The sequence below is a fragment of the Microchirus variegatus genome (genome assembly GCF_963457635.1).
Source record: "Microchirus variegatus genome assembly, chromosome: 22".
NCBI classification, from domain to species: Eukaryota; Metazoa; Chordata; class Actinopteri; order Pleuronectiformes; family Soleidae; genus Microchirus; species Microchirus variegatus.
The window spans coordinates 11,624,174-11,642,136 of record NC_139823.1 but is presented as its reverse complement, the minus strand read 5'-3'; the positions used below and the strand labels follow the sequence as shown (position 1 = coordinate 11,642,136).

The window sequence follows — 17,963 nt, the reverse complement described above, 5'->3', positions numbered from 1 at the left end:
ACTTTTGCACTTTGTTCAACTCACTGGCGAAGGAAGAAGGAGATTTAGGTTCTTCTTTACGCGCAACTTAAGCGGACTGTTGCCGCAGCTGAGAGATTCACGAGGGGGGGGAATTCACACAGCGTCCCGAGACACAAGGACGCGTCCTTGGGAGTATTTTAGGACTGTTTGCCCAAAGTGGATTGAACAATCATGGTCATCCCAGTGGCTTCACGCAACTGAGTGAGGTATTGCCTTTGCAAAAACGGTAAGGGTGGAAAAAAGTTCACAGTTTTTTTGTTTTTTTTACCTTTGCAGATCTGCCCAAATATAGCCAACAGGGAGACGCTGTGATTTAACAAGACACATCTGTCTCCCTCTCTTTCTCTCTCTCTCTCTTCATCTCGCAGGTGACAACAGCGATGTTTCAGCGACACGTGCGTCTGCCTCTCTCCAAAATCTCCCAGAGAGGATTTACGCTGCGCTCATCCTGAATAAAGTCGAGAAGTCATCGAAGATGAGGGCACTGCAAACGCTCCTGCTTCTCTCTGTCCTGCACCAGGTGAGCTTTGACACAACGTCTATATCAACAAACGACGCCAAAATGACATTAAACTACAATTATTGGCACTTAATTAACGCAGCGCGCTTTAGTTTTAGTTAAAAAGAATGTACATACATGTTTTGAACTCATCACCTCCACATTTTTTTATTTATATATATATACATATATATATGTATATATATATAGATATACATATATGTATATCTATATATGTGTGTGTGAAGACTGTTTAAATAATACTAATGAAAAGTTATGATTTGGCAGAATACAGCTTAGTCAAATTTATTCTAAGTATGCTCTTAATTGCTTTTTAAAATTGCACATCGTTCTCATATTGGGATATTGGGACTTTTCTCATGTAGGAAGTGCAGCCTTCCAATTAAGATCCAATTTGTTCAACACAGAAAACATGTCTGTTAACGTTAAATAGTTTATTAGAGATTAAAGTAATAATAATTCTGCACTACTTCTGCATTAAGAAATCGTGTCATTGTGGTTAAAACAATGTAGAAATTGCACTGAGTGAATAGTTACATTTATTTATGGGTTAGGGATGTATGTATAGCTTTATATGTATCTATATATATGTACACCACTGTGCCAGCTTTTGTAGTGCAGACAATAGGCATCTTGCCTCTGTCAACTATAGTTCAATAAATATCCGTTGTCATTTATTCAGCTGCATCACTTACACATTTGGATGTGGATGACAATCATTTTTTTCACTTGTTTTGCTTCCACACACAAACAAGGTCCTCTGCGTTGAAAACCTCACCATCCTGGAAGTGTCGTTCTAAATCTGACTTGAGGGGGGGGGGAGAGAAACAATGACATTAATTAGGTGACAAATGAGAACAAAAAGGTGAAAATTGCAATACTCACCGGTGTTCGTGGCGTGATGTCGCTTCTTCCTGACAAATTACGGCTCGTGTGATTAAACCATATTCCTGAAATAATTCGAAAAAAACCAATATTATTTGGCAGATAGTTTCACTCAATATCAGAATTAAGCTCTCCAAAGAAAGATCATGAGGGGAATATATATATATATATATATATGTTGAATACAGTGTGGGGGTTTAATCGTGATTGCGAGCATAAAATGTCAAGTGACTGACAAAGTTCTTCACATCCGTGCTACCACCTCAAAGAGGGCTTCTTTAAAGAGATAGCCTTGAAGCGTGCAGATGGAGCGGCAGAGTGCTGTCTGATTTGGCTGCTGTTGTAATCATCCTCATGCCTACTGGGAACTCTGCCTCCAGAGAGAAAAGAGAGACAGGGACTGAAAGAGGTTTCCTCCCTGGAGAGTTTTCTCTTCATTGGCCTCGGTGGCTTCTTCTCCCAGCAGAGTCACCGCTGTCTGAGTGGGGGGAAAATATTGGCCCTTATCAGCAGTGAGTTGCAACCGCCTTCCAAAGAGTGGATTCTGCTGAAAGGACAGACATACGACTGCTGAAATGAAAAGCAAAATAAAGTTGTTAGTTTTTGAGGATAGATGGAGGTTAGCCTTCAGGAGGACATGGGACAAAGATGCACCACCATGACGGCCTTTAAATTTAACCCTTTAAGGTGCTACTCAACCATTTGGTCGACCACACTTTAAGTCACTATATCTCATTGAAAAATGCATCAAGTTGAACTCACTAACACTAAATTAATGTGACTTGTGAATGTTGTACTTTATGAATTACGCAAACCAGATTTATTATGAGCAGACGTCTCAACCGTTTGGTAGAGGACTGTATCTGAAATACTGTAGGTTCTAATAAAAACAATTAAAAATAATTATATATATATATTGATTGTCATTATTGTTATAATAAGTAAATAAAATAAAATAATAAAAAAATGCAAAGAAATAATTTTTCCTTTGCTTTTTTCTTGGTGCGTACCTTAAAGGGTTGAAGATCCAGTGTGTAAAGTTTAGGTGAAATTGTTTTTATTTGGCAGAAATTGAGGCTAAAAGCTTGTGCTGTTTTTGGGTCAGCCATGTTTTTTACAACAGACCTCGATGGATACGACGATGCTAACCGAAGGCTACATAGTTTCTCCCACACACTTGTGAGGTGAGGTGAGGTGAGGGATATTCATACATGTATTTAAACCACAGTTTTGAGCATCTGGTGCAGTACAGGAGCCACAACCAAAAACACTTTTCCCACCACATCCCCTCACCCCCTTTAACACCATCTTACTCATTCATACAGTCGACACTCAGAGCATGAATCCATTGGTAAAAAAAAGTATTTTTTTTTTATCTGTGGCCACAGCATCTGCGCCATACTCCAGGGACAAATAAGAGGGTCACAGTCATCCTGGGAGAATCCATTCTTCCTCATGACATCTGCTGCAGTTATATCCTCGGTGCAACGACAGCAGAACAATGTAGATTGCTCGTGCGCCCTCGCTCCCCGGCAACTCCCTCTGCCTGTCCAGTCTCAATGCTCCACAGATTGCATGCAGGGAAAGAGTGCTTGCTTTTTTTTTTTTTTTTGTTCTTCGCCGCTTCCTGTATTAAGTGCGGGAAGGAGGAGGAGGATGATGATGATGAGAGAGCCTGTTAAATCTTTGTATCCTGGATCTGTTTGGTAATATAATGCTGTGATGAAAAGTTTATGTGGCCCTTTTGCGAACTATGACCACCAGAGACAACGCTCAGCAGGTATAAGCTGTATCCTATGGATCCACCACGTGTGTTCAGAATCATTCCCTGCAGCTTTGACGTCATTTTCCACAGCATTGTACATTAATTTCAACCGTTATTCAACCATCGGCGCCTCTAGAAAATACTCGGGGAACAAGAAAGTAAGCGGCTGAATTTGAATCGAGTTCATTTTCCGTGGCTAATATTGTCTTAAAATTCTGCCAGAAGATCTTTCATCCCCTTTCTCTCTCTTTTTCTCTGCAGTGTAAGAATGAGACAGTGAGGCTCTATTCAAAGTCAAAAAAAGAGCCTTACCAAGGACAACAGTTTCATCCCCGTCTTCATAACAAAACACACATTTTACATAAATTCCCTCTCTAAGGGCTCTTTAACCCCTTTCCCCTTCCCCGTGCTCAATTAGGTTTGCTTTTATTATTTATTTATTGCATATTTAAAGGCAAATAACACTGGGAAGTGTAATAAAATGTACAGTGAGGGGGGGGGGGGGGGGGATTAGGAGCAGCGCTTTAATCTCACGCTGCTGATAATACTGCATGGGCTGATTGATTAGTTTTTCAGGAAGCTTATGTCAGAAAAACCTAATCCGTCTTTGGATTGTGCCAGCCTTGTAAGGTTTTCCACGCTGCCACTTTATCATGGCAGTGAATTACAGAGCTGCTGGGCTGTGATAAGGTCCTCGTCTCTTTTACAGAACCCCAACACCCCAACCCCGCGTCCCCCCCCACCCCCCCCTCCTTTCCCTCTGGACAATAAAAAAAAAAAAAACTGTGTTTATATTCTTCACATCCCTGCTCTGCTTGGTCTTCACATCAACCTCTCACAGGATTTGCCTTGTAAGAACGAGAGAGAGAAACTGAAATCTTCAGAACCTGACCAGAGAAATTGGGTGTGTGTGGGGGGGGAGGAATGAGAGGAAAAATGTCAAGGCAGACCAGTTGAAATTTCTGTGGAAGTGATTAAACATGGATTGACAGAGCAAAGGGGACCTCGTATGCATGTGCCGCCTTCACAGAAATACAGTTTGTTTTTTCTCCCAGAGCTTACATGGTGCTGATGTGTATCTGTGCCCATATTGGGGTCACAATCTTTGGAGCCAGAGGGCTTGACTGGATAATCCCTCATAAACAATACTGTCTGTGGCATTTGCGGTGCTTCGCCTGTTGCCTCGGACCTCTCAAGCAAAGGTTGTTATTGTGTGTGTGTACTCTATTGAGCCCTGGAATCTATCCCAATTCCAATCATCAGTCATATTGTGTGTGTGTGTGTGTGTTTGTGTGTGTTTGTGTGCACCGACAATAAATCCATGGTAAAGGTCCCGAAATGAAGAGAAAAGAAGCTGATAGATAATCGCGGCGTAGCTGCCCTTTGCATTGATAATAACCCTAATCTGACAACAGGGTGGACATTTGATGATTTAAGTCACGCAATTACGAGTTGCGTTAGGTTTCTTTTCCCAAAGTATCTTGCGACGGCAGGTCACACCCACCGCGGTGGAGGCTCTGGTGCAGGAAACATTACGTTTTAATACGGTGTTGAGTCTCTCGATCTTGGTCCACAGCTATGAATTTTTATGGAGCGATCTGCAGCCCTGAGGCGGTGTTAGATCTGGAGGCTCCGCTTACCTTATAGCATTGTCATTACTGCTCTGCAGGGTCAGAAACATCCAGCACTCCTTTTTTTTTTTTTTTTTTTACTGTTTTTTTGTTCACTGAGATGCTGCAAGGGAAACACAATGCGGAGATGGGTTCCTGTCCGGCAGGTCTAAAGTGTGTGTGGGTGAGAGAATAACATCAGGGTTATTGTGGTTTTCATGTGTTGTCTTTTATTCAATCAGGTATCGCAATGGCTGTCTTGTTTCTATCGCAGTCATAAATTCTACTTTTATGTTTGAAGCACACAAAAGAAAAGAAAAGAAGAGGAAAAATACGCCCTGTAATCACACGAAGCCTCAAAGAAAACTTTTCTTTTGCAGTTGAACACGTTTACATATTAAGTTCTTAATTGCCACCTGGTTATAGTTGGTGGAAAACACAATCACACTGCATGTCAGAGTGCAGGGAAATGATTCACCTCTTTAATTAAAGCTGTGTTGCTTTTCTGTAAAAAATGTGACAGCTTTAGAATAAGTACAATAAATCTCATTGCTGGGTTATTCTCAGTTTTTGCATTTCCTCCGCCGCCTCATGAGCTTTGAGGCCTCCCCCTTTTTCAGCTTGTCATTTCCAGTCCTAACAAAGTCCTGTCAGTTCCCCTCTGTCTTTGTATATTTCTTGTGAAGTACCTGTCTTCAGAGCTTCTCCGAGGGAAAAAACCCGAGCAACGTCTTCCCAACTCTTGTTTCTTCTTCAAAGGGAGCCGTTTGTGTGAAATCAGCCGCGGCGGCGCAGTCTCTGCTCGGAGAACAAAAGCATTTTTTCCACACACCCCCCCCCCCTCTGTCAAATTTAGCAGACGTACATTGGAGCAAATCAAACAGAAATATTCGCAAATTAAACACTTGCAGCGTTTGCGCGGCGCCAATTTGAAGGCATGGACAACAACATGCGATAAAGTCATAAAACAGGAAGAGAAGCAGTGGGATTAGGGAAAAAACTATAACGCAGTCTTAATGCACGAGGGGGTTAGGGCAAAGCCAAGCCCCTTTTAAGTATGGTGCACAAATTATACGGTGATAGAAACTGGTCAAGAGAAAGCTAATTACCACCATTTACGGTATAATCTCCCTCCAATCCCTGCTATCAGTCATAGCAGCATGTGCTGCAGGTGTCAGAAGCCAGCACAGGAGATGATGCTTTGACCATGTAATGGGATTGTGGAAGTGATGATGCGTTGAGAAGGTAACGCCTGTCCAAAAGTGAAGCGTGCACACGGGGGCCTTTGCCACCGCTGTCTCGTGTGGCAAGGGTAAGATAACACGTATCCAGATTACCCCCAAAAGCTTTGGTCCCAGAGCCTCCACTCCACTCGTGCTATACTTCTCACCTGACGGGATCACTGTCAACACTTTCTGAGCACCTGATCATCGCTGCATGTCAATTTCCCCCCTCTCACCGCGCCGCGCTCACTAACATGCATCCATTCGGCTTTTTTCTTCTACTTTTAATCGTGAATGCATGCACACATGCAGAAACGTGAAAAATTAACAGTCACGCAAAAGATCTCACTTCCGATTCATTTAATGAATCTTTTTTTTTTTTTTTTGAACACATGTTGTGGAAAAACTATACATTTCCAAGTAAAGTGCTCTATAGATTTGTGAAAAGACAAAAAAAAGAAGTAACTGCAGTCCAGTAATAATAATAATAAAATGGGGGTAGCATTATTCTTTAGCGTTGCAACTTAAAATTAAGTGTTTAACCCTTTAAGGTAAGCACCAAGAAAAAAGTAAAGGAAAAATAATTTATTTTCATGTTTTATTCACTTATGATGACAATAACGATATTTTTCAATATATATATATTTTTTAAATTAGACCCTACAATATTTCAGATACAGTCCTCTACCAAACGGTTGAGACGTCTGTTCATAATAAAAGTACAACATTCAGAGAAGTCACATTAAGTGCAATTCCTTGATCAATAAATTCAATTAATCATTTTAACAACACTAACCCTTTTTTTCCTCCCTGGTTTTACCAACATTAGCTAGCATCTCTACCGTTAACATAAAATGACAAGTCAACCGTTTGGTAGAGCATGTTTTGAAACAATGATTTGATCCTTATAAGACTTACTTTTGTTGAATTAAGTTACATAATTCTGTACAACAACTCCTCTGAAACGATAATATATCAACAAAAAAGTCTTGCCTTCGAAGGTCCCGCCGATATGCGCCAGTAAAGGACGAGTGAATTTTTTTGAAGGAATGCCATAAAGGCATACTGCTCACAGACGCAATGGTAGAGATGGCTCATTCAGGTTGAGATATAGTGACTTAAAGTGTGGTCGACCAAATAGTTGAGTAGTACCTTAAAGGGTTAAAAATGATTACTATGCCGATAAGATGAGTTTTAGACAAAACTGTTCAGAGGCTTAAAGTCTACTAAATGTGGAGGAAACACCTTGGGGCGCAGCAGTGTCATTTAAAATTCAATTTGAAAGATACTGCAATTTGGCAGTGCAACAATTAGCTGCTTAAATACAAATTTAAACAACACTTATCCCCAAAAGACGCTGCTGTTTTTATTTCTTTTTGAAGAGAATTAAATGTGGCTTCAATTTTTCACCATTTTATCATTTATTTTTGCCCCAAAGAGTAAAAGCTGATACAGGTTACACGTGTCGTTACTGTTGGTGATTTAAGGCTAGTTGCTATGTTACGTGTAAATAGGCCAATTAGTGGATATTTTGAGATGTCTTGAAATGCAGGAAGGGCCAACAACAGGAGAATGACACTCATTACAAGGCAAACACTACTTCAGCACGGTTTGGTGCTAATGTGGTCATTTTATTAGGAAAAAAAAACCTCGAGGCACATTTCTGCAGTTCTGTGTTCTGCAGCTTCCACGTTGCAGAGGAGGTAATTGCGTGTGATATGTGCAGTTCAGTGAATTGCTCTTGGTACGGGGAGACGCTCTCTGAAGATGCTTTAGTGTGATGACCCCACGCAAACACCCGTACAAACAAATACGAGTCTGTCAGACTGCAGAGAGAGTGAGAGGAGGTCTCGTCTTGGTATAGCTGCCAGATACGACGAGGAATAAAAAGATTAATGACTCACAAAATAGGATTTAGGCGACTCACAGAGATCATATTTAGGGACATCAACAGCCCCACAAGTGGTGGACAAACAGTGTGTAACTTAAGCACGCGCATTTAAAAAGAAATAACAATATTTTTTTAAAAACAAAATTAGAAAATGACGCTTAAAGGTGCCATATGTAAGAATGTGGCCAAAAACAGTTGCTACATTCAATTTCAAAATACAGAGGTCTTTTTAGGTTTCGTTTTCTGACGTAACTGGCAACCCGTGGCTGCTCGGCAGCTGAGAGTCTACTGACTGCAATGATTGGTAGACGGCAGTAGGTGGCGCCACATGCCAAAACATGATATGTCTGCAAAATATCTTTTTTTAATGCAAATATTTTGGCTGTACTGTTGTTGTTTGTCAGTTGTTATATGAACATTATTCCTGAGTCTCTGTTAAATATTAGGAGGATTTTATGCTGCTTTAGATTTATTATATAATGCACAAATTTCATATATAATTTATACTTAATACTGTGTTATATAAGTGTTATAAGCCAGTCATTCCAATAGACCACCAATGGGTGTGAAATATTACATTCTTTACTTAGAAATCGCAAATATCCTGCCTTAATTGGTCTTATTGGTAGTTGTAATCCATTCATCAAAGTTATATTTGTCGGAAATGACCAGGTTCCCAATTTAAAATAATATTACGTGTAACCGAAATGGCAAAATCATCAGAAATACATAAAGTAGTGAGAAGAGATTTGTTCTTGCCATGATTTAAATTGCAAATATCGCTGTAATGGTTTGCAATTTTTAAAATGTGGGTCTCCATATTGAGACGAATAACTAGTAAACAACACAAACAACACATTCTAATAACTTCTAATAGGTGATTTTAAAATCTTGTAGCTGCTATTAGACGGTAACGAACATGACACACACTTAGGTTACAGTTACTGAGCGGCTGGAAGCCTGTACTTTTTTTTTGGTGGTGCTGTATATTTAGCTCTCAGCATCGTGAAAAATCAGATGTAACAGCAGGTGCAGGAACACATTGTTCCTTAGCATAATTATCACATATTGTCACATGTATTATACTCTGTCTCCTGATGATTAAGTCATTTTGTCCACAGCTTTTTTTTTTTTTTTTCAGAGTGTGTCCTCAAAATGCTATTATTTGGCGGCTTTTGGAGGTTGAAATTACCACTGTACATTCACATAAGTGTTGCACATATGCATGCACGATAAAATAACTAGAATTAATAATGCAGTTGTTTGGAAGTGGAAAAAATCTCTCAAATAAGTACAGGTAGTACAGGCCAAAAAAAAAAAATTCAATATGGACACTTCAGTTGGAGAGTTAAGTTATTGGAGGCTGTAATCTGTCTCGTTCTCACAGAGGTCAGGTGATAATGGCCTGAAGGATTATACTGGTGGGGACTAGATATGCTATATGCACACACACGCCCTCACCATATAGCGCCTGTGATTGGTAAGGTGCCCCTGGTGTGGATTTGCCGTTGCGATCCACCACAGCGCTGAAGCTCTTGCTCTGAGTTTCCCTGGACAGCCTCTGATTAAAAGTGATGGCTCTGGAGCGTGAAGCTGTTCCAGCGATCAGAGCACCAATCTATTCTTCAGCGAACGCGCCACAGACTCTAGCTCTTGCGATGCTATGCGCCTCCAGGGCCTTCTCTCCTGCAGCCAGCTCTGGGTGTGAATCATTACAAATGATATGCCTTGTAACATCAGGTGGAATGGCAGGGGAAGGACGTGGGGCAGGCAGTGCAGGCGGAGAATTGTTTTAATGTGAGGGGGAAGCAGCTTTTCATGTTAGGCGCTTGAAAAGCAAGACGCCGCAGTCCATCCACAGCACTGCAGCAACAATCTGTGGTGTGACGCCACAGCAGCCGGGTTGGCTGAGCAGCTCAGGTGCGGTGGGTCCGGCAGCGGCGGGTTGCCGGACGTCCAGATTTTTACTACATGAAAGCGCATCAAGTTAATGAAGCTTTAGACACAGAAAATTAGCAGAGAAATGAATTGCACCACAAAGTGAGGTCAATTTGCACAGATAAATCCATGAAGAACAGTGAAGTGCATCACTGGAACCTCTCTGCCTGCGCCGATGAGCAGGTTAATTGCCCATTTTGTTTATTGTGAGAAATGCCCCGAAGCCAATTTCTCCCACATGCATACCCCCAACCTTATGCGCCGGAGTAAAAAATCAACTAAAGCTCAAATATGGGATTCTTTTAGCTCACGCGTAAGGGACGTACTAATTAAGATGACAGAAAGAGACAAAAAATAGCAGATCTCTGACTATGAATGGGGGTTGAGGAAGGGTGGGTGAATGTGAGCCAGATTCAGAGACAGATTCCATCGCTGCCATCAACACACGACCATAGCCTTGCCCGAGGCCCAGAACCCATCACCGCCGAGCACGATGTCGCCGACTGCTCCCTGCAAATGCATTTAACCGCATCTCTTCAGATGATCCAGAAGGCAGATGTCACTTGCTTCTTAATAACTTTCTAGAGGCTACTTCTGGTCACTGTGGCAATTACCTTTATGTCAGTCCTCTAAAAGATATGTCTACCCACGGGACAAGCAGACGGCCAGCTCTATAATGCTCATTACAAATGAATGGCGAGGCTGGGACTGAGTGTGCGTGGTGCGTGGTTGCCGCCCAGGCCACTGTCAGTATTTAAGTTTCACTAAAACCTCGGAATGATAATGATTTACACACAGTACGAGTGCTGTAAGGATGGTGTCGATACTAAGGATCTCAGAGACATTTATCCATCCATCCTGAAAAAAGCCTTTATTCAGATTTTGTGCACCATTGAGCGGTTCAAAGCACTTAAAGAAACAACTTAAAAGTACAGTGAGGCCTTTGTGCAGTGGCAATCATTTTCATTTAATCGCACAACCAATGTGGTATTTACCTTTTCACACATACGTTAAACAAAGCGCTACAGTGGAAGCTAAAAGACACAAACTCAAGTTTAGGTAAATGCATGATATACTGTCTCATTAGACGTGTGCATGTCCATTAAAGCTCCAGTATGCAACTTCTCTCACCAAAACACTGCTTGTGTTGCTCCCACTCTAGAGACTTCCCGGAAAGAACGACTCCAGATCCATATTCCTACCATTTTTTTCTTCCAACATTCGTTTCGGCATCTCACTACCTCACTCCTGTCTCAAAAACTGGGGTTAATTCCTTAACCTATTGTTCACTGACAGTCACAAAACAGCTAGCTACCCTAATGCTTATCGTAGCCTCCCCGAGCTTACCTTTGGAAACAGGTTCGCCAAGTTAGCTAAATGCTAAATAAATATGTGCTCGCGTATTGGTGAATAGACACCGTTTCAGTATAACACCGTGTTCTGCGTTGAACCGTGTGAAAATATCTCACCCACCGTGAGGACAGCCTCTTCACTCCCACCTCCCCGCTCCAGACAGCGCAGCTGCTGCTGATGAGCCGCTGCCTGCCTGGTGTCGTGTGATATATCGGCGAAAATTAAAATTAATTTTGACAGAAAGGCTAAAGTAAGAGTTGTTTATACTGGAAAAGTTACACACTACTGCTTTAAGGATGTTATACGGGTGGTTTAAAAGCATTCTATTATAAATATTCTATTTTAAGACATAACATGGGGGCATCTCATGAGGTTTGAGTTGAGATTTAGGAATTTTCACCTGGTCATCTTTGAAAAACATCTTCTCTGGAACTTGTTCGAGATTCAAAAAAAATCTAAATCAGGTCAAGATACGGTGCCACCAGCTGCCACATCCTACAGCTGAATACTTCCACCTCCGTGATTTAACAGCTGGCAACGTCTACTCATCAAACGCTGCTCCTATATTTTCTTTTTTCTCTAAAGGCAGACACAATCTTAATATGTAACAAACAGAATACACAGTCCACTTTTAATGATTCCATTTAAGAAATCGATTTTTTTTCTCATCACTTTATATTACAGTGGAGATGTACTATTGTAGATGTTTTCAGCATGATATTTGGGGGTTTTGTGAGGTTCGTGCACCTCTGTGTGTTTTTGTTTGGGGCTTACAGGAAAAGGAAGAAGCTAAACCACACATCCGCCTCTCATCACGTCTCCCCTTCGCTGGTGTTTTCAGCGTCATAAATCTGCAGTTAATATCATAATAATGTCTTGTTTCAAGTCGCCCCAGAATGCCTGTAGCACAGCAGCGCCGATTAAGAAATCTTAATTAAGCTTTTGTAGATTCTCCTTCATCAGACCTTGCCACCGTTTTTTTTTTTATTCTCACCCCCAAATCGTCTGGTTATATAAAAACTATGATTCCTCTCAACTGTTTTTTAAGAAAGTCCACTTCTGCCATGAATGTGCAGCAAGACGGAGAGAAACCAAAGCCTGTGTGTCAGTGCAGGCCTTTCAAGTTCCCAGTGCTTCGTCTCTCTCAGGGCATTTAAGTATTAGATATCCCTCTGCTGATCCCCTTGTTGTCACAGCAATTTCCCTAGTCGCTCATCATCACCCTTGAATTCCGCTCTCATTTCCATTCTAATCACCCAATACAAAGCTCATCTGAGATTTACACACACACACAACACAATTTCAGTTTCACCTCCGAAGCGGCGCAGCTCGACACCCCCACGTGAAGCGGATATAACAGCTCGGGCTGGTGCAAAGACAAGTGCCGCGTCTCTACTGTTCACAGCAGCGAGGAAGTGCTTCCGTTTTGGGAGCCTTCAGATTTACAGCGTTTTCCCCGGTTATTGTCATGTTGTAACGGTCTAATCAAATTACCCACTGAGCCTCAGACAAGGTATTGCTAAGTGGCGACATCAGCGGGGGGAATAGCGACACTGGAATTGGTTGATTAAATGACTGCGGATTTGATGAAGCTATGCACACGGGGACATTATTGCCATGTTGCCTCATTCATCCATGTTTACAGGGTGCTGCTTGTCTTAATTAAGCATTGTGAGGGCTGATGGATGGGCCGCGCTCACTGTCGGAAAGGAGACGCATTGATTTCACATTACATATTCAGATAGCCATTAGGGTGTAGCGACTGTGCGCAGCATGCGTGGGCAGTGTAGTAAAGACAAAGGATTTAAAGACGGAGTGCAGCATACGACGTATGGTAAACACTTAAAGGTGCCATATGTAAGAATGTGGCCAAAAAACAGTTACTACATTTCTTTAAGGTTTAGTTTTCTGACCTAACTGGCAACCCGTGGTTGCTTGGCAGCTGAGACTCTACTGACTGCAATGATTGGTAGACGGCGGTAGGTGGCGCCACATGCCAAAACATGATTTCAAAACATAAACATGATTTGCAGGCGGCAAATTTTTTTTTTTCTGTGACAGTTGCTTTAGATTTATTACATAATGCACCTTTAACATTATGGTAAAATACAACATGGAGGATGAATTCCAGCGTTATATTGTGAAATAATACATTTTAACTATCAATTACTATACTGTAAAGTGTTTCTGTGCAGAAAATATGAGTGGAACAAGACAAAGTGTGTGGAAGACAGAGCCCAGTTTGTTAGCTTTGCACACGCGCGTGCCTCAGTCAGGCTTACGGCAAATACATAATTAGTCTGGAAGTCGTTTCGCAGCAGCTCAGCGAGAATTCAAACAGCCGCTGCCTCTGTGCTTTCAACATCTGCTTCTCTCGGTGATCCCGACAACTAAGCCCGGGGAAAGCCGACACTACTAATTACCAATAAAACTTAGCTAAGCTCATTGCCATGAATTATTAAAGCTTTATCTGAAGTGGACCAGCCATCGCTCTTGAAGCTAAAAGGCTTTGAGGTACAAGCAGCTGGGATCATAGTTCACCCGCCGCATCGGGATTAGTTACTTAACACGCGGCGGGTTTTATTGTTGGTAACCATTAAAAGACAAAGTTCGTATGTGTGGACTATCTTTAAATGGTATTACTTATCTGAGGCCGGCTCACATGTTTAGGTCAGAGGGAGGATTGTGGGGATTTGATACAGTGGGAGAAATATCGTGACATTTGAGACACCAAATAACTGAAGTTACAAATAAACCTTGTGGAATATCAGTCCACTAGATGGTGCCAAGTGCAATATCGTGATAATATCATATCGTGGTGTCTCTGGTGATTCCCACCCCGAGAGGATCGGCACCGTCATATAATCCATGATCTAACAAATCCGAATTAAATTTTAGACGCTTCAACCAAACCTCACGAAGAGTTCATCTGTCCAGAGCACTTTTCTCGTGCTTAAATGTACTTTCATTACACGCGATTTATATTAATAAAATGTACAATTTGCAGCTGCCTCGCTTTAGTTTAGACTCTTTGACCAAACTATCCTTTCTCTCATACGATCATTACGAAACGATCAATGCCAGTTGAGTAAAGTGAAGTAATGCCATCACAAAGGCTCATCCGACATCGTTATTGTGATGATGTTGTTGTAATATTTGACAAAAAGGCAAATATGAAGGTTGTGTGATTTTTTCAAGATAACCCAAAACTACCAAGTTTTGACACCAACTCAAACCATCATGTTTTGAACATGTCGATTAAGACACGAGACAAAGGGAAAACAAAGCTAACATGCCTCTTAAGTCACTGCTGCACATTTTTCCCCTCTTTCCATTCTTAATACTCCAAGTGTCGGCATTTCTAATGGTCAGCCATTGATGGACACTGCATGAATAATTAAAATTGCTCGTCGCATTTGGGAGGGCAGCGAGAATCATTTATAATTCAATTGTATTTTGTAAAACAACAGCAAATAGCTGTCATACCTCAATGTGCTTTGCAGAGCAAGATAAAGAGTTAGACTCTACGTGATTATAGGGAGGAACCAAAACACTTTCTACCACGAACAAGCACGGCACAAATGGAGACGAAAATGCTACCTTTTACAGGATGAAACCACAGAGAACCTGAATATTCCGTTTGTATTTCTAAAGACTTGAGTGCTACTTTGTCTGTTTCCAAGTGCATTTGCAGTTCTATTGTTATAAATCTTTAATCTTACAAGTTTGTTTACTGAGAAGGTACGGCATGTGAATGGTGGCCTGATTTGCTGTGGTGCTCTTTCAGTGCAATCGCCACAAAAAGTTGTCTTTTTGTGGGAAAAAGTGGTTCTTTTTCCTTGGCTAAATGTGCCTTGTCTCACTTCATGTTCTGTGCTCTGTTTTCTCTGAAGGTCACATGCAGAAAGGTGCACGGCGGAGCCACAGAGCTCATTGAGTGGGCAGACGGCCATAATGAGCAGAAGATCTCTCCCACGGGGGTCAGCCCACGGATCCTCAACCCCTTGCGCTTGTTTGCCAGGGGCTCCCCGGGGTTCAAGAGCAACATGAGGGAAATAACATATTTACAGAACATGGAGGACTTCTGGGACTGGTTATCCAACCAGACAGATGTTCAGGGCGCACAGGCCAGAACTAAACGAAGGCCCATCGTCAAAACCGGCAAGTTCAAAAAGATGTTCGGGTGGGGGGATTTCCACTCGAACATCAAGACGGTCAAACTCAACCTGCTGATCACGGGCAAGATCGTGGACCACGGGAACGGAACTTTTAGCGTCTACTTCCGCCACAACTCCACGGGCCTGGGGAACGTGTCCGTCAGCTTGGTGCCGCCGTCCAAGGTGGTGGAGTTCGAGATCGCCCAGCAGTCCACGCTGGAGACCAAAGACACCAAATCGTTCAACTGCCGCATCGAGTACGAGAAGACGGACCGCAACAAGAAGACTGCCATGTGCAACTTTGACCAGTCCAAGATGTGCTATCAGGAACAGACGCAGAGCCACGTGTCCTGGCTCTGCTCGAAACCCTTTAAAGTCATATGCATCTATATAGCCTTCTACAGCGTAGACTATAAACTGGTGCAAAAGGTATGCCCCGACTACAACTACCATAGCGACACGCCGTACTCCTCCACGGGATGACGTAGCGGCCGTTAGAACGCATCAACCTTTTTGTTTTATCGTCAACATTATGTAAATGTCAACTTCTAATCTTCTTGTCCTTAAACACCCGAGGCATTCTGCAGGCGGTGCGACTTAAGATGGGACACACGCACTCGCGAGGGATTTGCCACATTACTGCAAACCTTTTGTACATAATGCACATGTATGCAGCTCTAACGCGGCAGATATTTAGAGTCCAGAGATTTGGTTTTAGCGGTCGGGGGGTCGGGATTGAGAGCTAGCTACCGACCACCCCCCGAGTGATTTTCCTCCCATCACAACAGCACACATGTTCTATGTGGAAATAATTACTCTGTTTTCCAGATGTTGTCTTTAAGGCTAGGCCATAGGCATGCGGCAATCTCACATGGCTCGATTGCCAATGCAGCATGGACGTTAGCATCGTCAAACAATCCTCGCGACTCGTTCAAACTGATATTTATGGGGGGGAGGGGGGGTGGGGTCAAGTTAATAATCACAACGCCACCACCACGTTTAGATTGTGACTCGGCAGGCCACGACATTTCAACATTCCCCGACTTCTTTTGACCAATTAGTCACAATTATTGCTTTAAAGTGGAGCCACTGACCATTTGTCCCTGTGAGCAGAACACAGGTGGGGCAGTCTTTTATTCCAGATTAAGTGGATTAATGAGTCGTTTTTTTTTTTTTCTTCCAAAGTAGCTCTGCATAAATAATATCTTTCATAGCTGCTGTCTGTGTCTCGTCAGGACTGAAATGAAGTGAAATAATTCACCGGACCTAATTGTACGTGAGCACAACAACTTAAGATGATTCAGCTTATCCGATAAAATAATAATAATAATAATACCTGAGAGATAAATCACAACATATACGTAGGTGGGCGCTCAGGTATGCTGTTCTTATAAAGTGTTTTTTTTTTTTAGTGCTACAGTCGCCATAAGGCGTGCATGTGTACGCTAAACTAGGCTCCCCCCGAAAACGAACATCTGTGTTTGCGAGATGCACTTTGAGGCATCAGTCTGCCGTGAGAGCCACGCTCCGGATTAATGTGTCAGGAGAGGTGGGTGTAGGTGGGGTGGGGGGTTGGAGTGGGGGGGATAATTGCAGGACAGGTGGATTTAGTGAGTCTGGCAGACAATTATCAGCACTTTGTCATGGTCCTGCCACAAGCCTTGACATTACCTGTCTTTAATAGGCTTTAATTAGCTTGGGAAATTTCATTTACTTAACACCGGGAGAGTGGAGGAACCAAAAAGAGAAAAAGAGAAAAAGAAAAAGGGATGGGGAGGTGGGGGGGGGGTGAGAATCCGTCTGGAATCTTAATGAGAAGTGGGACCACAAAATTTGAAAATGTCAGACATTTCCCAAATGTACAGCAGGCTTAAAGCGAGCAAGTTTTGTGTAAAAGTGGATAACATCCAGTCGTGTAGTGAACGGTGCGTGATGTGCTTTGACTTTGCAGCTACAAAAAAACATCTTCAAATGTTTTGTTGAAAAACCATTAACATAAAAAATGTCACAAGTTGTGTTTTTTTTTTTTTTTTTTGGTGGGGAGGGCTGTTGGGCATTTATTATCCGTTACTTTACTCGCCGTGTCCGACGCCTTTGTCCATCTGCTGTAAACGACCCCGTCACATTAAACACGTGGTGAGGTGTACGATAAGGTAAAGTGCTTAAATCAGAGTTGATATACGTTGATGTTTCAGTTTTACTCCTTTGTGTAAATGCCGTGTATTATCGTGAAACTCAAATGTGTTTAATTATGGCTTCAGAGTAAATGATGTCAATCAATTCTCTTTTTTTTCCCCCAGAGAAATGTATCAATGAGTATACTGATCCTTATTTTTCCGTGATTGTTCGGCAGCATCTTGTAGATAATCATATTTACCGCTTCTAGTAATAGAGTTCCATATTTGTAATCCATGCAAATTGTACCTAATTTCATTTCTTGCTTGCTTAATCTTGTTTTTAACGGTTCCCCTGTAAAATAGACATAAGAGCAATGCTGTGTGTATAACGCAAGTACGAATGTTCATTTTTGGAATATTTGAATTCATATGGGGTTACTTCTGAAAAACTGTAAAGATCAATTTAGGTTTTTATGGCATTAA

General features: G+C 42.0%; 1 protein-coding gene across 1 annotated transcript; it reads left to right on the top strand.

Moving 5' to 3' along the window:
• Positions 1-496: 496 nt before the first annotated feature.
• Positions 497-15,846, top strand: nxph2a (neurexophilin 2a; the record flags this gene model as incomplete). Its single annotated transcript, XM_083908367.1, has 2 exons — positions 497-541; positions 15,100-15,846. The coding sequence occupies 2 exons, from the start codon at positions 497-499 to the stop codon at positions 15,844-15,846; spliced, it is 792 nt and encodes a 263-aa protein (XP_083764493.1).
• Between the last annotated feature and the right edge of the window lie 2,117 nt (positions 15,847-17,963).